The sequence below is a fragment of the Phacochoerus africanus genome, chromosome 1 (genome assembly GCF_016906955.1).
Source record: "Phacochoerus africanus isolate WHEZ1 chromosome 1, ROS_Pafr_v1, whole genome shotgun sequence".
Taxonomy (NCBI): domain Eukaryota; kingdom Metazoa; phylum Chordata; class Mammalia; order Artiodactyla; family Suidae; genus Phacochoerus; species Phacochoerus africanus.
This window is the reverse complement of record NC_062544.1, coordinates 191,005,755-191,028,593: the sequence shown is the minus strand read 5'-3', so window position 1 is coordinate 191,028,593 and position 22,839 is coordinate 191,005,755. Positions and strand designations below refer to the sequence as shown.

The 22,839-nt window shown below is 40.6% G+C and overlaps 1 protein-coding gene across 4 annotated transcripts in view; it reads right to left on the bottom strand.

The window, feature by feature from the left end:
• The window catches only part of FNDC3B (fibronectin type III domain containing 3B), a 345,183-nt gene that overhangs the window by 257,692 nt on the left and 64,652 nt on the right, over nucleotides 1-22,839 (bottom strand). For all 4 annotated transcript variants that reach the window (XM_047786565.1, XM_047786588.1, XM_047786572.1 and 1 more), the window contains one exon: nucleotides 17,681-17,819. In XM_047786565.1, the coding sequence (XP_047642521.1) occupies nucleotides 17,681-17,791 (111 nt within the window). In that variant the 5' untranslated portion in view covers nucleotides 17,792-17,819. The remainder of the gene's footprint in view (nucleotides 1-17,680; nucleotides 17,820-22,839) is intronic.

The following is a 22,839-nucleotide window of genomic DNA, read 5'->3' as shown; positions in this document are numbered from 1 at the left end:
AGACCCCAGACCCTCCCCACCACTGCACAGTATATTATCATCACTAATGCAGGTCTCGCCTTTGCATTGACTATACTACACTTATTTAAATCTATACCTAATGCAATTTTTTTCCTTTTTATGGCTGCCCCTGCGGCATATGGAAGTTCCCAGGCTACGGGTTGAGTCAGAGCCGCATCTGGGGCATATGTCACAGCCATAGCAAAACCAGATCCGAGCTGCATCTGCAACCTACACTGCAGCTTGAGGCAACACTGGATCCTTAACCCACTGAGTGAGGGCATGGATCCAACATGCATCCTCATGGATACTACACCAGGGTCTTAACCCACTGAACCACAATGGGAACTCCATTAATGCATATATTGAAATTCTGATCATTCAATAAACATTTGCTGAGTAGTTACTACATGCCAAGCACTTTATTAAGCACTGATGATTCTGAGAAAGATGAAATTCAACCCATTAGTGCAAGAGTAGAAAATAAAATTAACTGTAATAAAACATGATTATTTGCTATGAAGTGCTGTGAAAACTGAAGAAACCATCAAGAAATCAGGGAAAGTTATATTTGGGAGTGACATTTAAAGGGGGGATAAGAGGATAACTAAAATAACAAGCACACAGCACATGCATGGAGGCCTGATTGGTATGATGGATACAGTTAGAATTCCAATGTGCTAGAGAATTCCAAAGCAGCTATAACGGCGTGCGCGTATGCACACAACAGAGGGGTAAGGGTGAGACTGCAGAGGCAGGCAGGCCCCACCTCAGAACAGTTCTGTTTGCTCCACTTCAAAGTCTGGACTTCATCCTGTGAGCAGAATTTTCCAGTAAGAAAGCAACATTATTAGATAACTCTGACAGCAGTGAGAAACTCAAACTGAGATGGGAGGCATGAACACATGGAGACCAGCAAAGATATTAATGAAATATCCACCTGTGACATACTTCAGGGATTATGCTGTTCTAAGTAAGAGCTTTCAAAAATAGCCAATGATTTAGCCTTTAAATATGACTATCCAGATCACAGGGTTTGCTGCTGAAGAACTCTGCCTTCCCTCTCTATCAACACTGGGGTATCTCTGATTACAGAGGTGAAGCAATATGTATGGCCCTCCCAGCCATAGCTATTTAATTTTTCCTACTTCCTGTTACTCTAATTCTGTCATCCAGTTGTGACTCTGTCATTTCATTTCCATCACTCCTATCACTGATAACAGACAGGCCTGCACAATCTATCTCTCTCATGTGTCTCCACCTCTTCCTACACTTTTTCTGTCCCTTGTTTCTTCTCCTTCGCTTCCTGGCTTTTCCTATAAAAAGCTAACCCCCAAAGCTCTCAGCAGCCAACCTAGCATTCCTTTTCTCTACTTCTAGTCAACTCATCAATCCCACAGTGGACTTTGTTGTCCACCTATTGTACTGTTGGTTGGTTTTCTGATCAAAAGGAAAGGAGGAGTAATAGGATTACTGGGAAACAAATATGAGTCTAATGAGAATCACTATTTATTTTTAAGCCTCCCAGGTTAATCATATCCCCAAAACATCTACTTTCTGATTCCTAGATAAGCCCATTTCAAGCTACGTAATCCATTTTTATATCTTTAAGTTACAGTTTGCTTTTTAGCATACACAAAAATATTTGAAATATAAATTAAGAACTCAAAATTGCAGATAAGAAAAGAAAGGTACCATCTACGACTTAATTGTTACATTTAAGATGAATTTCCAGGAGTTCCCATCGTGGCTCAGTGTTAACAAATTCGACTAGAATCCATGAGAACGCAGGTTCAATCCCTGGCCTTGATCAGTGGGTTAAGGATCTGGCATTGCCATGAGCTGTGGTGTATGTCGCAGACGAGGGTCGGATCCTGCATTGCTGTGGCCATGGTATAGGCCAGCAGCCGTAGCTCTGGTTCGACCCCTCATCTGGGAACTTCCATATGCAGTGAGTGCAGCCCTGAAAAGACAAAAGACCAAAAAAAAAAAAAAAAAGACGAATTTTCGGTACTTTTTAAGATTTCAAATTACACTCAATGCCCTATAATAAACCATAATAGAAATGAATATGAAAAAGAATGTAAAAATATGCATAATTGAATCACTTTGTTGTAAAGCAAAAATGAAAACACTACAAATCAACCATACTTCAATTTAAAAAAAGGATTTCAAAAAATAAGTACCTAAGAGCACATATTTCTTCTACATCTGTCTTCCTGCTACACTTTATGTTTCAGTGAAATTAGATGGCATTTAGACCAGAGCTGTCTTCTAAGTAACATTTTATGTAAATACTGAGGTGTTAGATCACTTTGTACTAAAATCATTTTAGTTTCAATTCATCTTTTAACTAATAGCTTAATCAACTAAGATACCAAAGACACACAGTGAGAAGAACAAATTAGACAGATCACAGTTGAGTCCCAGCTCTCCCAGACAGGTCACTTAACCTTTCTAATCCTGCATTCTAAAAGAGATAAACACCTACTTCATGAGTGTGCTCTAAGGGATAGAGCAACCCCAGTGTAGCCCTGGTAGAAGGCCTTAGACATAGTATGTGCTCAATAAAAAAAAAAAAATGTTATTAATACTTCTTTCTCTTCAAATTTCTACCAGTGACAAGTCTCTCAGTTAAGGAAAAAAAAAAAAAAAAAAAAAAAAAACGACCTCTAACAACACAGTCTAAAGAAAAAATTTTACCACACCTGCCATGTTTCACGGTCTCAATAAAATCTAAAGCCAGCCAATTCTTACCTCTGACCAGATTTGCTCTTTGAGAAACATTCTAGCTTTTCTTAAAGGATCACCTCCCAAACCATTCGCACTTACATTCAGCTTCCTTAGATCTCAGCAACAATAGGACTTTGGAATCCACTCCCAGAAGTTCTGAAATCTAGGCCCTTTTCATCCACAAAATGGTTTGAATTACTTGGAAGCGCTTCTAATTAATATTATCATAATGAAAGACAGCAATAAATGCAAAAAGTAACACCACAGTGTGGAAATTTCCTATTAAATACTCAGAACTATAAGCTTTTTAAGGCACACCAGAAGAATTAAACCTGGCCAGGTTCTCTAAGAAGAACCTTTTTAAACACTTAAGCAACTAGTCTGAAAGGTTATCCACCATCCAATCCAGAAAAACAGAATTATACAGCTGGGTACTTTAGGCTATTAAAAAGTTTATGGAGTTCTCATTGTGGCTCAGTGGTTATCGAATCCGACTAGGAATCATGAGGTTGCGGGTTTGATTCCTGGCCTCGCTCAATGGGTTAAGGATCCGGCGTTGCCATGAGCTGTGGTGTAGGTCGCAGATGTGGCTCAGATCCCGTGTTGCTGTGGCTCTGGCGTAGGCTGGTGGCTACAGCTCTGACTAGACCCCTAGCCTGGGAAGCTCCATATGCCGTGGGTGTGGCCCCGGAAAAGACAAAAAGGCCAAAAAAAAAAAAAAAAAGACTAATAAAAAGTTTAAAGAGGGAATTCTTGTTGTGGCACAGCAGTAATAATGAACCCGACTAGTATCCATGAGGATACAGGTTCAATCCCTGGCCTCACACCGTGGGATAAGGATCCAGTGTTGCCATGAGCTGCAGTGTAGGTGCAGACACGGCTCGGGTCTGGCATTGCTATGGCTGTAGCATAAGCTGGCAGCTGCTGCTCAAATTCTACCCCTGGCCTGGGAACTTCCACATGCCAGGCGTGCAGCCCTAAAAAAAAAAAAAAAAGAAAAAGTTTAAAGGAACTATCTAGATTGAAAATGTCAAGGCAAACAGACTGAAAATGCTCTTCAAAAATGTAGTGCTCTGAGGTTTTCCTTTCTAGATTTTAGAACTAGATTTTAGAACTGCTGGAAAGCCTGATGCACTCACAGTCGGCCTTGGAAGAACCACATCCCTGAGGGCATCACACACGACTTGCACAAGTGAACAGATTAGTCCGACTCTTCCCTCACTCTGCACCAGATCCAAATTCAAGACTGACACTAGGCTTTGCAGACAGCAAAGGAAAAATGTGACAGCGATTTTCCAGCCAGCCCCTCCCTCCTCCTCGCATGCCCTCAGCACATACAAGCACACAGCAGATTCTAAGCTCGTCTCTAACGCGGCCAGTTTATGCGCCATGACATCAGTGCAGTACCATGAGCCAAGTCTAAACTCCATCTGGGACAAATAACGTCCAGGCACACTGTGACTTCTTTTGTTTATATACACTGACTAAATACGTCTTGGTGGTAAATGAACTTAAGATTTATTTCCCAAGGACTCCAAAACAATATTCTGCACCCTTGAAGCACCTCCCTGCCGCCAGTTCTCTTCCAAGGCTATGTGTAAGTGATTTTTAACAGAACACATGATTTTGAAACATATAATTAACATCTTGAGGAAAGTCAAAGTCCAAGCAGCCCTTCATCAATCTAAAACAAAGAAAACGAGGAACTCACTAGCAAAGGGTGTGGTATCATGGCCCCGTGGTACAAATACTGCGTGACACCTAATTCTGTATTCCCACTGAGAACAGAAATGAGCAGAGGTGACACACTTCAGAAGTGCTCAAGGAACAAAGTAGCCATTTTATTTCTTTTTGAAGGATGAGCTTAGTTTTTATTCTGGCATTACTTAAGAGAAATAATTATAAATTCAGAAATGAAAAATCCAATCTAATAGCTTCAATTCTTACAACAAGTTTTTAGACCTAAGACACAAAATCTCTACCTCTGGGGTGATGTAATTTTTGAATGGAAATGAAAGGCAGAGTCAGGGAGGAAAAGAAGGCAGACAAAGAGCCTTTTCCTCACTCCCAGAATGAGACACCCAGGGACAAGAACCCCTGCTGCCTTCTCTGATGGACACCATCTCTCAGCAGCTGCTGACCCCAGAGGAAACTGCTCCCCTGTGACCAATCTCAGAGAGAGAACCATTCCCTAAAGGAAGAAAGCAGCAGCTCTGATGACCTGGGCCTGAAATGACCCCCCTCCCAATTCCTCCTCCAAACTTCAGAAACAGACACAGTCACTAAAGCTTGGTCAGCAATTCTCAGAAGCTCCAGAGTCAGAATCACAGTCACTGCAGTTGATGTGAAGAGCATATAAAGTGACAGTAGGAATATTCTTCTCTGCAAACTTTACAGTTTTCTCCGGTGCAAAACCCAGCCCCAGGTCTCTCCTGACTGTTCACCTGAACAAAACAATGGAGACAGGCCTGATCCAAGCAACACCGCCTTTCCTGGAAGGCAGGACACAAGTGGATTCAAATCCAGGTCCTGTGATTTGTCAGCTTCGTATTTCACCTTTCTTGACTGGGCATCTGTCTTGTAAAAGAGATCACCACCTTACAAGGTATATGTACACTGGATGAAATGACGTATATAAGTGCTTAGGACCGTTCTCAGCACATTATAAGCCCTCAAATAATAACTTTGTTCCTCCTACCACACGGGGAACAGAGAAATGAAAACATCAAAAGCCATTCTTTCCAAATATTTAACAAATAATCAATCAACTAAAAAGTTGAGCATAAAATTGAGACTAAAAGCCTGGTAATCAGCAAGCTTAAGGAGTAAGGCAAATGCCAAAAATTTAGTTAGACACTTGGCATTCTTTCAATGCTCCAAATCTGACTTTTACTATATCGTTTACGTTGTTAAGACACTGAAATCTCTGGAATATTAGAGAATATTTTAGCCCACACTTCCCCCAAGATTTTAGAATAATTCTTAGAAAATGAGCCACTGCCTCCCTGCAAAGAAGGAGCATACATGGGGAGTGATGCCCATCTTCAAGTCTCCTTAATGGAGGATCTTTAAAGTTCCAAGGCAGCTAGAAGTAGCATGGTGCAGAGAGGCAATCAATAAAAAGTGAGATGATTGTCAGTGCCTGACCCTGAGTAAACCACTTTAAAAATAAGAAAACTGAAGTTCCCATCGTGTCTCAGTGGTTAACAAACCCAACTAGGATCCATGAGGACCAGGGTTCAATCCCTGGCCTCACTCAGTGGGTTAAGGATCCGGCATTGCCGTGAGCCGTGGTGTAGGTCGCAGACACGGTTCAGATCTGGCATTGCTGTGGCTGTGGGTGGTGGCTACAGCTCTGATGGGGCGCCTAGCCTAGGAACCTCCATATGCCTTGGGTGAGGCCCTATAAAGATAAAAAACAAAAACAAACACAAGAAGAAAAAAGAAAAAAAGTCTGAGAAGTAAAGGGGATATGAAAACCCATCTATTGAAGGATTATGTCCTCTATCACCCAACTCCCCAATTGATTCCCTGAGTCTTTTAGGGGTGGGAGGGGGGCTGTGCCTGCAGCATGTGGAAGTTTCAAGGCAAGGGATCAAACCTGCACCACAGCAGCAACCTCAGCCACAGCAGTGACAATGCTGGTTCCTTAACCTGCTGCACCACAAGAGAACTCCTCCCTGAATCTTTAAAACAGATATAATTCACAGACAGTATATATAATAAGCCTAAGGTCTGATTTCTCAACACAAGCCTTATAAGAAAAATATGGATGCCATTCCTTTGTAATTCATATTATATTTGTATTTTATATTACACTTATTTTCAATCATGGTTGAGGTCACCAAATAAATTATGAAGAAACAGCCATTCTATGGGGATGCTTTCCAATATGGCCTTTTTGCTAAGGTAATAAGAATTAGGATGCGTTTTAAATAGACTCATTCTGTCAACGCAAAACAAATCAGAACAGATAAATGAGCTGCATAACTCTGGCCAATTTAGCCACCAAAAACATCACTAACTAAAGCAAATTCTTCGATGCGTCAGTTTCCCCCATGAACCAGAATGACAACTCAATATTCCAATATACATAAAGACCAAAGAAACGTCTATCCAAATAACATATTTCAGTGTTGAGTTTTTCTGTCTACTTAAAAAAACCTAACATTTTAATGACTCCTTCTAAAAGTTAAGTCATGTAACACAACTGGATAACAAATCCATTTCTCTCCAAATCTAAGGTTTTGCTCACAAGAAATGATTTCCACTTTTTAAAAACATAGCTGACCCTTGAAAAACTCAGAGGTTAGGGGCACCAACAGTCCACATAGTAGATAATCTGTCCATAACTTAGAGTCAGCCTCTGGCATTAGTGGGTCCTTGGTGTCCTTAAGTTGTGCATCTGTGGACTCAACCAATGGTAGATAGTATAGATCTGTAGCATTTACTATTGAAAAATATTAAAAAAAAAAAAATGTGTAAGTGGAACCACACAGTTCAAATCCAAGTTGTTTAAGGCTCAGTATAATGAAACCTTTTACTGATATAAACACTCTCTAGTCAACCTACCCGTAAAACTTGACTAGGTACCTGATTTTCAGCTGTCTCCACTTAACCAGTTGCCTAATTATCTGCAAACCAGAAACCCTTGGCAAAGTAATTTTCTAAAGGTAGACTGTCCATTTTATCCAAATATGCATCTACTACACTGCAGGGACATGAAATGGGCAATAAAGAATGGATTCAGGTCAAATTATTCTAGTTAATTGTTGTGCTAAACATATTTGCTGTACATAAAACAGATTCCCTCCCAGCAATGATCTCTCTGATGGTTGCCTGTTAGAGAAAAAGGCCCAGGGCCGAGAAGCAGTACTGACTTAGGCATGAATACTAAAATGACAGTGACTTGTTTTGTCTGGAGGCCCACTACAGTTCAGCCCCAATAGTTGTCTGGAAAATAACTAAGTGGCACCTAGTTCTGACCAATCCCAATTTAAATGAGAAAACTAATGTAGTATGCAGGCAGCTAAGCCTCAGATTACCTGGATACAATACTATGTATGCTGCTGCAGCAACTGGCTCCCCAGCAGGCTGTTTATTTTTTTCATCTGTGTTTGGAATTTAGAGGTTAATGTTACTATGGGCGGGGGGCACCCATTGCATGTGGAAGTTCCCAGACTAGGGATCAAACCCAAGACACAACAGCAACCTGAGCCACAGTAGTGACAACGCTGGATCTTTAACCTGCTAAGCCACCAGGGAACACCTAATGTTACTAATTTTATGAAGCTTGCTCACTATTGTCTTACTTGGAGTGTAATGTATAATTTCTAAGTAGTCATATTTGAAATCAGTCAGTTGCACAAAAAAAAGAAGAGTCTGCCAACATGAAAATGATAATGTACAAACATATGTCTGAACACATTCTGGATAGAGAACTGTCTTATTTTTTTCTTCCTCTGCGTGTTTGTACATCCATCATTTTTACTGCACTATAAGATACACCAGTGGCTATCGTATCACATTCAATATGTCAAATATTAATTTTCAAAAAAATGGAAATTAGGTTGGAAATCTATCACAGTCTTATTCAAAGAGAAAAACAATACAAAAATAATTTAAATAAAAATGCCTCATTTAGGTAATACCAGGGAAAGTTTACTTTTAAAAAATTCTATTTCAATAAGGAAGACAATTCTTGGAGACTGTAAAAAAGGCTGTAAACACAAGTATTTGCATCTCTATCCTTTCAAAAGCTAATACCTTGCATCTGTGTTTAATGTCCCCAACTAGTCTGTAAACAATAAAACCTAGGTGACTGATTGCTTCTTCTACCCTTCCAAAACTTGGTGAGAGCCCAGTGCAGCACTGACGAGGGGCTTAAATACTGCTCAAATCAAAAGGAAAGCAGAAAACTAAGAGGCTTAAATTCATTTCATCAGATTATATTCAACAAGTGTGCCTGAAAAACCTTAAACATTTTTGCTATATTTAAAAACATATTTGTGTGAACACAAGGTGCTATTTTAAGGGTAAAAAATTTAACAATTCCAAGGTTCCAAATTCAGGTGACCACAGAGCCCAGGGAAGTTTGGAAATTGAGTGACATAGACTGAGTGAGGCCTGAGTATGACACACCCCATCTAAAGTGGGCAGTGGCCACTCCGTACCAGTCAACTATTGCCAAGCAGGATGACCAACCTAGTGCTCAGATATTCCAGGTTTTCGACATAAACAGAAAGATCCAGAATTTTGTGTAAATCTTCCCATTGTTAAATGTTGGCACCTATTTATTTTTTTGTTAAGTATAAATGCTTGTACAACAAGTAAAACAGGTAGCTAGTTTTCGAGCCCTGGTTTAGATGAATTAAATTTGTTCATCCTTCATCCACTCTGAAGGACTTGCTGAATGCCACCTCACACCAGGCACAGTGTGAGCAAGAGACACACGGCCCCTGCTCTCCTGGGGTTTAAGTGCAACCAGACAGACATTACAATAAGCTGAAAACAAACATAATGTTAAAACCACTGGAGAGTTTTAAATTGCTGTTATTTTGCAGTGCAACACTGACACGCCAGTGTTTTTCCTTAATCCTCTCCTTCTGAAGGTAGCTGTATTTCTACTATTTGAAGGATACCAACAACATCTTATATCTTCTTATTATTGCCTTTGGCTAATTAAAGTCTGAAGTGTCTCTCAACCCAGACAGCTCAGAGCTGTCATAATTATGATGGGTGCCACACATAACACCACCCTCTGATAACACGGCACCAACATTTTCCATTATGAGACAGAGATTATGCCTTTTCGGAAGCTTTTGTAGTGAGAGGAATTGGCAAACCTAAGGCAGAGAGGATTGTAAAATTGGACCACAAACCTGGATAAACTCACACAATTTTTTTTTTCAAAACAGTTAAAAAGATGCCCTCATAAATGAAGGTGGCTGCCTGTGCTGCTAGCAAGTGGCTCTAGTTAAGGGGTGCTCGTGATCTGCACCTCTGCAGAGTTGATAATTCTGAGGAACAAATATGGAGAGGCTTAGAGTGGATCTCCAGGCTGGCGGCATCAGAGGACAAACTAGCAAGAATACTGACAGCAAAGGTTCCAGAAAAGAACTTGTAGAATGTGTAGATACAGTTTGCTTGGGGTGCCACTAGCACTAGCTCTCCACGGACTATACTATCCCAACAGAGAATTCTCATTTCATAAAAGAGAAACTGATTACATGACAGGCAAAGCTTGAATAACAGCGAGACCTCTGTTCAGGCCCAGCCTCCCCATAGACAATTTTCCTTGCCTGGTCTGGTTTCCTGCCTGCCTGTCCCACTCCCTGATCCGCCCCTCCCTTTTGCGCTCCCAAGGCACTGATACAATCTGCAATCCAAGCACTTCTCCCGTGGTTCTGCACATGTGTAAATACAGACTTTTTTTTTTTGTTGGGTAAACCACATTTTGCTCCCCAACTAGACTGCTCATTCCTTTAAGGCAAAAATAGTGTCTTATTCATCTTGGTGTCGCCAGCACCTAATACAGTTCTGGCATCGAAGACTTTTGATAAATGCTTATTAAAATGAACAAATCTATTATTCAGTCACTCTTTAATTCAGTCATAAATCATACCCTCTCATTCCTCCTTTCCATCCCAACTCTCAAAGAAGAGAGGCTGGTAATATCTTGACACCAGAGGCCTTATAAGTTTGAGTAGTAGTGAGAATGCGGACGGCAGTTTGCAGTAATAATTTTCTTTAAACATTTGCACAGGTTACACAGTTCTCATCTATCTCGATGCTGAAGAGTCTGATCAAAAACTGAGCTTCCCCATACTTGGTTTTCTAGAGTCAACATCTGATTAGTCCAACTTCTACTTTCTAGCTCAAGCCCCAGCCTTTAAGTAGGATTCTATCATAAAAGGAGCTGTTATATAATGTTACTCAGCAACAATAGCTGCAGCTTCTATTTTAACTTGCCAGGTCCATTCTCATCGGAATATCCTTCCTTTTCCTGGGTCAGGCTCCCAAGAGCCCTTTATGCATTTTTCTACACTATACTGATTATAAACCTCTTTCCAGGTCCCCCTGACACAGAGGCCATCAGTATGTGTGAAGAGTAAACCTGTGTGGTGAGAGGATTTCAACTACTGAATGCAAGAAGGAAGCCATCAGGGGAAAAGTTATTAAGAAGACATCAACCAGAACAGAAAAGGTCATTGGATTAGGAGGCGGAGAAGTATATTTGATGTAAAAGACATGCTGAAGACGAGCACGTCTGAACGTGGAAAGTTTTAATATGTTTAATGTGCTGTCTGGAAATGTGTACTCAAAAGAATGCTCCAGGAAAACTCTGGCTGTGTCGTCTGTCTAGGGGAAGCAAAGGCTTTCAGAAAAAAAAAGAAAGAAAGAAACAAAAGGGGGGGGGAATACCCTCACTTCCAATAAAATAACATGCGCAACAGAGATGTCTAGGCAAAAGTCAGGACAACTGGACATGACTGAGGCAACTTTAACCTCCTGTCTTCAGGGGCACACCTGTTAACATGCTATCCCAGGAACAATTCTCTGTTTACTTTTAAGATTTACTTCCTGCAGAAGAGGCATATGAATACTCATTAGCAATTAATATTCTGGAAACTTAAAAAAAAAAAGCAAGACATAAGAAATAAAAGATGACAAAATATTTGCTGGGTACTCTCTATGTGCTAAATGCTCTTCAGGACAAAGAAGCATCTAACTCTATCCCCAACCCCCCTGACGTGATGAATACATACATGAGAAGTGTCGCAAAGAATATAAAGTGGCATACCACATATATAGAATGATTGGCCAACAGGGACCTGCTCTATACATAGCACAGAAAACTCTACCCAGTAGTCTGTGATAATCTATGTGGGAAAAGAATCTGAGAGAGAATGGATATGTACAAATGTATCACTGGGTCACTTTGTTGTAGAGCAGAAATTATTACAACCTTGTAAGTTAACCACATTTCAATAAAAGTTAAAAAAAGAAAGTGGCATACCACCATCGTGTAGGTTATGTGCCACAGATTAAATTAGCAAATCTGTAAATTCCATGTTAACGCTCTATGATTAACCTAATGGTTTCTTTATTTAATGTGAAGCTGCTGTGATTCTTCTCCAGAGATTATTAAGACATTAAACCAGGAGTTCCCGTTGTGGCTCAGTGGTAATGAACTCGACTAGTATCCATGAGGATGCAGGTTCAATCCCTGGCCTCACTCAGTGGGTTAAGGATCGGGCATTGCCGTGAGCTATGGTGTAGGTCACAGATGCCACTCAGATAAGACGCTGCTATGGCTGTGGTGTAGGACAGCAGCTACAGCTCCAATTGGACCCCTAGCCTGGGAACTTCCATATGGCACAGATGCAGCCCTAAAAAGACAAAAAAAAAGAAGATACTAAACCAGTAGAACAAGCTGGAAAACAGGTTGTTTACTCTTTCATGTTCAAACTAGCTGCTGCTGCTTGAAATCTCCAAGATGTGGTAAAAGTCCTTCACAAAGAGTTAAATTAATACATCATTAGGTTCCTAAATGTAACACATGAAATGCCAATATTTTGATTACTGAAGGGCAGTCACTGTAATTTATATAGCCACACACAAAAACTCAGGTGGAAATCTGACTTTTATAACTCAAGAACAGTATGCAGTTAGGTATATCAAACTTTATTTAGCTATGTTGATCTATTTAGAGGTAAAAGAAATTATAGTGAGAGAAGTACTTTATTTAGAAAATAGCTAAAAATAAAGCTGTACAATTTCACTCCTAGGTATATACCCAAAAGAAACATAAACATACATCCACACAAAAATCTGCACACAAACGCTCATAGCAGTATTACTGATAAGAACCAAAGAGAGTAGAAACAATCCAAATCTCCATCTACTGATGAACAGATAAATAAAATGTGGTATTATCCATACAACAGAGTATTAACTGGCACTCAGAAAGGTATAAGGTACATATACCTTGTTGATTTTTTTTTTTTTTTAGGGCTGCTCCTGTGGCATATCGAAGTTCCCAGGCTAGGAGCCCAAATGGAGCCATAGCTCCCGGCCTACTCCTCAGCCACAGCAATGTCAGATCTGAGGTGCGTCTGTGACCTACACCAGAGCTCCTGGCAACACTGGATCCTTAACCCACTGAGTGAAGCCAGTGATTGAACCCACATCCTCATGTATAATAGTTGGATTTGTTACTGCTGAGCCACAATGGGAACTCCCATACATACTTCATTTTATTGGGCTTTTTTATTGTGCTTCACAGAAAATTGAGTTTTTACAAATTAAAGGTTTTAACATGGTAACTCCAAGTAGAGTAAGGCCATTTTTCCAATGGTCTTTGCTCACTTTGTGTCTCTATGTCACAGTTTGTTAATTCTTGCAATATTTCAAACTTTTTCATTATTCTTATGATTGTTATGGTGATCTATGATCAGTGATCTCTGATGATACTATTGCAAAAAAAAATTATAACTCACTTGAAGGCTCAGATGGTATTTTTTAGCAATAAAGCATTTTTAAATCAAGGTAGGTACATTGTTTTTTCAGACATGCTAGTGCACATTCAAGAGACTACAGTATAGTATACACAGAACTTTTATATGCACAGAGAAACCAAGACATTCACGTGACTGTCGCAACACTGGCTTTACTACAGGGGTCTGGAACCAAACTCGAGATACCTCCGCAGTCTGCCTGTGCTGACACGCACTGCAACATGGACAAACCTTGAAAACATTACACTAAGGGAAAAGAGCCAGACATAAGAGGCCACATGTCGTATGATTTCATTTATATGAAATGTCCAGAATGGGCACATTATCTACAGAAGGGAGGTTAGTGGCTGCCTAGGAATAGGGGAGAGAAGGGAATAGAGAGAGTGACTGCTGGAGGGTTTCTTTTCTGGGTGATACGTATATTCTAAGATTAACTGTGGTCATGGTTGCACAATTCGGTGAATATAATCAATTTCGTCAAATTGTATACTTTAAATAAGTGAATTACATGGCATGTGGATTTTATCTCAATAAAGCTGTTCCTTCTGTTTATCTTATATATTTATTACTGTTCTTGCTTGTTCTTTAGCTGATAGTATACTTTCAATCTTCATTCATAATGAAGATGGCTTTTCATTTTAAGAAGTCATCCTTTTCCTGCTACCTCTATAAAGTGACAAAACAAGGTTTCAAACTTAACATGACTTCAGACAATGAAAATTAACAGCGTCTCTTATTTAGAGAGTCAGAACAGAGCAGAGAATCTTGCCAAGAACTCGTCCTAATTAAATCCAGAAACTATCAGGACAGAAATCAGGAGGAGGAGGGCTGTGGGGACTGAAGAGCTTTCTCATAACTGTGGTGGTTCTTTGCATACATAGAAGTGTTCAGAATGTCCTCATACAGCTGCAAAGTATTAAGAATGCTGTAAACACATACCAGGTAAGCTTCACCATATACACTCCTAACAGAAACAGAGAGGCAGAGCCATCGCCAGTGGACAGCTCTTTACAACTGTATAATTCAGAGGGTGGCTCAAGTGCCTGTCCCATCAAATGTCACCCCAGGGGTCTGTGGGACAGTGTCTGCAATGTCCATCACTGAAGTCAGCCCTGGACCTCCAAATGGTCCTTGTTAAGATGAAAAAGTATTGCCTCCAAGGGACAGCACAGCAGAAACCTCAGAAAATACTATATAATTTTCTCTGGTATGTCTCCTGGGTCCTGATCCTTTCTCATAAACCCACATGAGCACCACGCTGCACATGCTCTTAGCGCAAGCAGCAAATACCAGCAGGTGTACTGGGCAAGCACTCAAAACTCATGCAGCCCCTGACTCTTAAATCCTGGCTTGGATCCTCACTTTTGGTCCTTGGACTCTTTGGGGAACCCCTACCCCTCCCCTTCCTCCCCCCACCCCCTCCTCTCCAGTATTTCTCCACTGGTTTTGGTTTTGCTTGCTCCTTGGGTCTTCCTTTCCCAACCCAGCTTCTACACACAGGCCCTGAGGACTCCACTACACTTACCTTGGCCAAAGCTAAGTGTTGGAGCCCAGAGGAAAGAGTGACGGCTTGTGGGAATGAGGAATACCCAGAACGGAGACTCTGGGGCAGAAAAAGGGAGAAAGTATGGGGCACATAGGCCACTGCCTAGGCTGAGCGGCAGTGACCCAGAGACAATAACAAGTAATAATAAATCTTGGGCTGTTCCTGCTGAGAGGGACATTTCAAACACACTCTGCCAACTTGACAACTGTGTTCCATTAAGGGAAATTTAGGGTTAATGCCAGTCAATAGCTTGGTCCACATAACTTATAAATGTCAATGTTTCTAGCACAAACATATTAACTAATTAGAAAGACTGAAACATTTCCTTCCCACAAGATTTGTTTAAAGTATCTCAGTCTGAGAAAGCTTGATGTATGTGACTGATTATACAACAGATTAATTAACAAATTTTCCCGTTTCTTGGCTTTATAGAAAACTTCTCATCTGAAATTAAAATGTGATTTTATCAACCAAAATTACTAAGCAGCTTCTACTTAAGAGCTGAGGTAGATATACAGAGTAGGAAATACCACATGACGTTCTGAGGAAGTTCAGTCTTTTTTAAGTCTCTGGTCATTTCTAGGTATAAAGGAGTTTATTTCTGAAGAGAAAAACTGGAAAATTCTAAGAGCTTTGGATGTTGGCTTATATACTACAAAAGGCCACTTTAAGCAAAATGAATTACAGAAATGAGGGAAAAATAATCAAAACACAAAAATGGTGCATAGCAAGCAGGTCTCTTAGGTACATACATAAACCATGAGCAGGTAACAACATCTGTAAGACCTGAGTTGCTTCCAAGTTTAGTCATATTTGAATACCTTGCCCTTTTTTCTCCTTCTAACTAGTGAAAAGAAAGGAGACCAAACACCACATCTTTAAACCACTGATAGCAATTTGAGATCTTCCCACGAGTGGCCAGAGCAGAGCAGCAGAAGGATGATGGAGAGAGGCAAGCACTAACTATGTGAGTGGCCACAGCGCTGTGCTCGAATTTTATCTCAGGTGGAACAGGACAGCCCTGAGCAGGGCAGCGACATGGTGCATTTATGTTTTTAGAGGACTCAGTGGACTGCTGTGTGGAGCAAAAGTAAAAGCAGAGAGACCAGTGAGAAGGACTGTCCTACCCTGCTGAAAGGTGTTGGCTCAGAGTCCAGGAGTGGCCATGGAAATGAAGTGGACACAGCAAAGTATGGTTTCAGTAATATTCCTGAGAAAAGACCCACAGGACTTGCTGACAGTCTGGAGTGAAAGATGAGAAGGAACAAGCAGAGACTTGAAGAAGAGAGGAGTGGAGGCAAGGAAGCAGAAGCTCTGCTTAGAAGTACTGCTTGCTGTAAAGGAGAGCAGAAATGTGAGGTGGTAACTGGAGGGGAATGATGGGTCAGTGGAGGGAGTATGTTTTTGTTGGGTGGACAAGAGGTATAGTTATTTATGTGTTTAAGATAAAAGATATCACAGTAGGTTGGTGGAAATGAGCTGAGAGAGAATCAGGAGTCAGGAAGGGAGATACCTGCATCAGTGGCAAGAAGAGAAGAAAGTTATTCAACTGACAAACATTTATTGAGCACCTATTAGATGTACTTTGTTCTTAAGGAGTTCATAGTCTAATGCAGGACAAAGTAATATATATAAATTATTAAGCAGCAAAGCAGGATTCAACAGAGGTATATACGAATATTAATGTACTAAGATGGATAAACAGTGGAAATGCGCTAGGATAGATGGGGGGTGGAGAGGCAGCAACGTACTGACATCAAATAAATGGCCGATTAACTTCTCTGAATTATTAATATACTTTGCATAAATATTTTTCAAGCAATTGTTCACAATTCGACTTTTCATCAAAGATTCTTACTTTTCTGGCTCTAAAGAATTACACAAATATAAAAAAACTGGCATTTATTTAGTACCAGACTGAGGGACTCAGTTTTAGTAGTCAATTAAAAAATTTAATTAACAGTATCAGAGACAATACTGGTCTCTCATAATTTTTAAAGTTTTACTTACCATTTAAATATTTTCCCAAGTGCTACAGGAATGAGCTCAGGAATAACTTTTCTACTCTGTAATGTCAAACTAGTGACAGGAGTTTTACAGAAAATAAGAACCATCATTTTCTAAGCAGCAGGCACTACACTGGGAAGGATGGCTCCAGGAGTCTGGGTGGATGCACACAGACCTGTGCATCCTATCAGTCACCCGCTGCGTGAGATGCAAACCTGACCCACCCCCTAGGCATCATGTTCAAGCCGTTCTGCTCTGGCCAACCAGGCAAACCAGTCGAGCACAATACGTGACACGAGTAAACAGTACGTTATTCCAAAGACTGTACATATTTTCAAAATGATTCATTTCAAAAATCAGACATATCATTTTGATGCTTCAAAAATACCAACTGGATTAGGTAAGGTTTGCTGTTTTCAAAAACTAAAACTTCTGATATTTAAAAAATCATATGGTAATTCTACAGTGAAAACACTTGACCCTAGAGAACAACAAAGTTTCAAAATCACAGATCTTTTTTTTTTTTTTGGTCTTTTTGTCTTTCAGGGCCGCACCCAAGGCACATGGAAGTTCCCAGCCCAGGGGTCCAATCGTAACTGCAGCCACTGGCCTAGGCCAGAGCCACAGCAACTCGGGATCGGAGCCACATCTGCAACCTACACCACAGCTCACGGCAACGCCGGATCCTAAACCCACTGAACGAGGCCAGGGATTGAATCCGTATCCTCATGGATGCTAGTTGGGTTCACTAACTGCTGAGCCACAACAGGAACTCCCAGATCGCACATCTTTGAATCAATCTCAAAATGAAACAGCTTCTGAGTTCATGTTTCCCAATGGGACAATGTGAGAGTTTCCCTCTTCCTGCACCGACCTGCTGAGCTGCATCTCCATTCACCAGGTGAGGCATCATGGCTACCTCTCCATTCAGCAACGGCGGCAGTTCCAGAGGGATTTGGTCGGTCATCATCATTGTGACGTACATTCATGGAGAATTTCCCTCAACTGGCTTCCTGCAAGAAAATCACCATTTTTAAAAAAGGACTCAAGACCACAAAAATTCACCTGTAGTAGGTCAGCAATTTAAGTGCACTATCATGAGGTCAAATTCTTCTAGTCACAAAGCGTTATATTTCTGTCTCAGTGGGGCCAGATAAAGCAAAAGCAAAGAAATATCCTGAACTAGGAGACCACAGACCTGTGTCTCCAAGGGGCCAAGTGAACACCACCTCCAGTTCCTCAGCTTTGTCATTTAGTTATAAACTTTAAAAACATATGAATAGCATAATAGTAAGTCCCCTAACTCCAGGGATCTTTCTGAGAATAAAATGAGATAACTTGAAGTCAAAGTGTTAAATGAACACTAATCCTATCATTATCTTTAAGGTAACTATGGAAAATAAGGCCAAAGACAATGACCTCTAAGAACAGATTTTCTCTTTCATTAGGATTAAAATACTGTTCATGAGCAGTTAATCCAAGCAAGTAAACAGTTTAAGATTAACTACCTACACTGCAATTGTTGCAATTTCTGACCTTGCCATTAACTTGGTAATTAATCATGTTCTTATTATCTCTCTCCCATCATTTCCTTGAATTGGATTTAACCTGTTGCTTTACAGCTTTATCACCTGTGCACATCTTGAGCTTCCCTGTATCTGACAGTACCCATGGCACCCTGTACAGAACGCGGCTGAAAGGCAGATTCCACTGTCTCCACAGAATAAATGACTTTCATACAAGTATTCTAAACAACATAAAGCCCACTTTCATTCCATAATGGAACTTGCTAACAAAATCTAGTTTTCAACACAATAGCAGGAAAATAACAATAAATTCCTATTTAGAATGATAATATATTCTTTAAGAAGTATTTATGTATCCTTCACTTATGTTTAAAATTTTTGCCACAAAAAGTTTAATAGCATGGACAAAGAAGAATAAACAAATACACGCAGACATTTTAAGTCAGCTCAGAAATAAACGGCCATAGAGTCCATTTTAAATTTTTCTTATTCAGAGTTCCCATTGTGGCTCAGCAGTTAACAAACCTGACTAGCGTCCATGAGGACGCAGTTTCAATCCCTGGCCTCGTCAGTGGGTTAAGGATCCAGCGTTGCTGTGAGCTGTGGTGTAGGTTGCAGATGTGGCTCGGATCCCACGTTGCTGTGGCTCTGGTATAGGCTGGAGGCTACAGCTCCGATTGGACCTCTAGCCTGGGAACCTCCATATGCCACAGGTTGGCCCTAAAAGACAAATAAATAAATTTTTTCTTTCTTTTTGTCTTTTGTCCTTTTAGGGCCACACCCACGGCATATGGAAGTTCCCAGGCTAGAGGTCGAATCAGAGTTATTGCTGCTGGCCACAGCCACAGCCACGCCAGATCCGAGCCGCATCTGCAACCTACACCACAGCTCATGGCAACACTGAATCCTTAACCCACTGAGTGAGGTCAGGGATCGAACCCTCAACCTCATAGTTCCTAGTCAGATTCGTTTCCGCTGAGCCACAATGGGAACTCCAATAAATTTTTTCTTATTCATAATAAAGTTCTCCCAAATTCCCAATTCAAAAGTAGGTAAATTAATCCTTTATTATTCAATATCCCAATGAGGCAAAAAGGGGGCAAATCCTTTCATGATTAGCTCTAATTTGTCCCAGGTGTGACAGAAGTAAACTATTTATCATTATAAACTCCTTTCCTGGAAGTATCAAATGATGCATAAAAGCCACCCAAGACATTATAAACTTTTTTATTTAAATCAGTAAAATTTTACACTATTCATTATAACCCCATTTGGAGAAACTAATTATTTCAAGTGCGAAACAACGAAGTCTTGTCCCAACAAGGGAAGCACATTCTTGAATAACAGGTCTTATAATTCAGTGTTAACAGTACCATCATGCTGTTTTATGAGGCAATTACTCAGTTCCTAAGCAAATAAAGGTACAAAACCCAAAGTCCAATAGTTTATCCTGATGTAGGAAAGAGATTCTTCCACAATAAAATTAACCAAGATAATTTTCACTATCATGACATCAACTGTTGGATTTCAAGTAGTACTACTAATGGAATACTAACGTCCATTTCAATTTTATTTCAAATATACTTGACCCCCTACTAGAGCATGAGGAAAGGCTACTTTTCCTCAGACTGATGATAAGACACAGACTTATTTCCTAAGCATAATGTTTTAATGGTCCTTCAACAATGCAGGTTAGAAAAACAGGGCACTGATTTACATAAGGGGTCTGAGGATAAAACTTCCATGGAAAGAAGCACTCCATGCTCACTTCCACCTTTTCCTCACTCCTCCCCAGGGAAGAGTCCCAAGCCACTTGCTGGTGAGGCTCTGTCCTCTCCTCTCGCCTCTGCTCAAGTAGCGAGCACCCAAGCCCTCTCCCACAGGGCCAGTCCTGCTCATCTCGTAGAAAAGCACAAGGATGGAACTTGAACTCTTTTCATCCTGCATGTGCAGGCACTGGTAGGAGGTCATAATTGTGATCTAGTAGAAATTCAGGCACTCCTGGTCACCCATTGCTAATACCCAAGAATGTATCAACACTAACATTATACGTAACACTGATAATTCCAATTGAAGAAACCTTCTGGCTGGTGTCATAGTGAACAATGGGACTTGCTATCATCAAAACGTAGCAATCCAGCCCACTAGGCAGTACTCTTAAGCACAGGTATGAAGTCCAAAGTAAGGAGTTAAATTCTAGGTTCTTCCAGTATAGGATAAAAGGATAGACTGCCAATACCATAGAAGTCTTATAGATGTAGGATGATAATGTGTGGGAGCCCACACAGAGGCTCCCCAAAGACACCAAGTCCACTGGCACAAAGAGATAATTGCATTTGCCTTTGAAAAAACATACAGGCAACTTTGGGTAATGAAGCTGTTCCATGCAGTAAACAATGCCTGACTCCTCCATTTTTTTCTACTAGACGATGGATTATCCACCTCACAGATGTGCAGTGGTTACTGCAGATCACTGAGAGGGGAGCAAGGGAGAGGAAGACAGGTAAAACTGTGTGTTAAAGTCAACTGTATGTACAATCACTCCTTAGACAACAAACAGTGGGAACTTATACACTCCTAGTACATAACTCAACCACCCAACAACTACATCTTTAATCATGAAGAAAAATGGAAGAATTAATAAACTGTGCCAAAGCATCTCACTTTTCATAACCAAAGTTGCTAATTCTCTTTTCCTTAAGACACCAGCTTGTTAAAAATCCAAGGCCTGTTTTCTAATCCCTAAGAGTTTCACCAAAGGAAAGTCAGATATTATCCTACCTAGAATACAAGGTAAGAGATTGATCTAGAGGTGGTGGTTCACAAAGCCAACAATGTTTAAATACCCCTTTCTCTGCTCCATGCACATATATAGGATATATTCACTTATTTACCTGAAATTCAAGGAACAAAGAAAAAGCAATAAATTTTCTTTAGAAACGATAATGCCCAGCTATTTAACAAGGAAACTGCCTGCCAACCGGTCCTTAAATTATCATAGAGCAGAAATAATTTTGTGCCGTGGACTGTAGAAAAGACAAGGGAAAAGGCAGGAAAAAGAATGAAAACCATTGATGCAAAACATGAACCTCAGGGTACAAAGTAGTATGTACTATGGTTATTCCCATATTTTTGGTTATTCCCTAGTGATGGGGGTGGGAGGAGAGTGGTAATGACTTTTCCAAATACAAACAGAGAGACAAATGTTCAGGTTATACATTGAGAAGACCACTTGGCCCTAAACACTGACAGTTAAAGAGGGTTAAGTCAGGCCAAGAGACTTAGGAGGGCTTGCCAGTCTTCAATCATTTAACAGTGACAGCTCCCCCAAAAGTGAGTCTTGGGTTTTGGTGGCTAAGTCAACTTAAACAAGTGTGCCTCACCCCCACTGCTCTGAGGGGAGACCTGGAGAATGTGATGTGCTTAAGAAAGCTGACAGGACTTCTTTAAATGAAGCAATGAATGTGGAAGGCTTACTATCCAAACAGTTAACTTTAAGGCCCAAACTGGATGGAATGACACATGTTCTTATTTCACTACAGAGCAGACTGACCAGAACTTTGTAATAACTGTGGATGGAATGACACATGTTCTTATTTTACTACAGAGCAGACTGACCAGAACTTTGTTTCTTCTTAGGGATGCAGGGTCACTGTTTACAATCTGTGTTTAGTCACAAGACAAGGTGCTGTACTAGGGAGTTAGTAAAGCATTTTGACTTTATAAACCTAGAGAAATCACCCCTACTTTGAGGTCTTATGTTTAAATTCTATGTTTGTTTTGTTTTATTTTTTTCTCTCTTCCTCATTAGGCTGAACCACAAACCACACCCCCTTAAATCTGAGAATTTGCTGCCTGACATCTTCCTTTGGCTGGGAGCAAGGCTGTTGGTTATATACACACAGTGGAGCAGTCTCTGGGGGTCTGAGAAGCTCCCCTCTGTGCCTTGCGCCATCTTCCTTGACCACTTACTATCTGAGGGAAGCTCTGAGGAAAGCTGAGTGAGCCAGATGTGTGATCTCTGCATAACTGAGCTGTAACTGTTTTTCATGTCAGTCAGAAAGCCTCATGAGAAATCACCCCAACAAAACCCTCATTATCCTGGTCTGGGTTCCTTCTCCCCAAGACAGATGTGTATCTGAGCTGGCCAAAGCTACCACAGAGCTCAGGTACATTTTATCCAAGGAGGAACATTTACACTGTCCTCCTACACAGCAGAGTTCTTGCAATGAACCCATTCTTGAGACCACTACCCTTTACAAATAAAGAATGTACTGCAAAACTCATCAGAACAAACCAATAAAAACAGGTGATCTCTACTACAATGCAATTTTTTAATCCTCTGAACTTTTTTTTCCACATTGAGCACCAAGGTTTCACTCCTATTCTCTTTATTCTTACCCCTACTTCCATTTCAAAGAATTTGGTGACAACAACAGGCCCCCACAACCCCTCCCCCTAACCACACATCCTAACACTAAAACCACAAGTGCTTCATGCCCAGCCA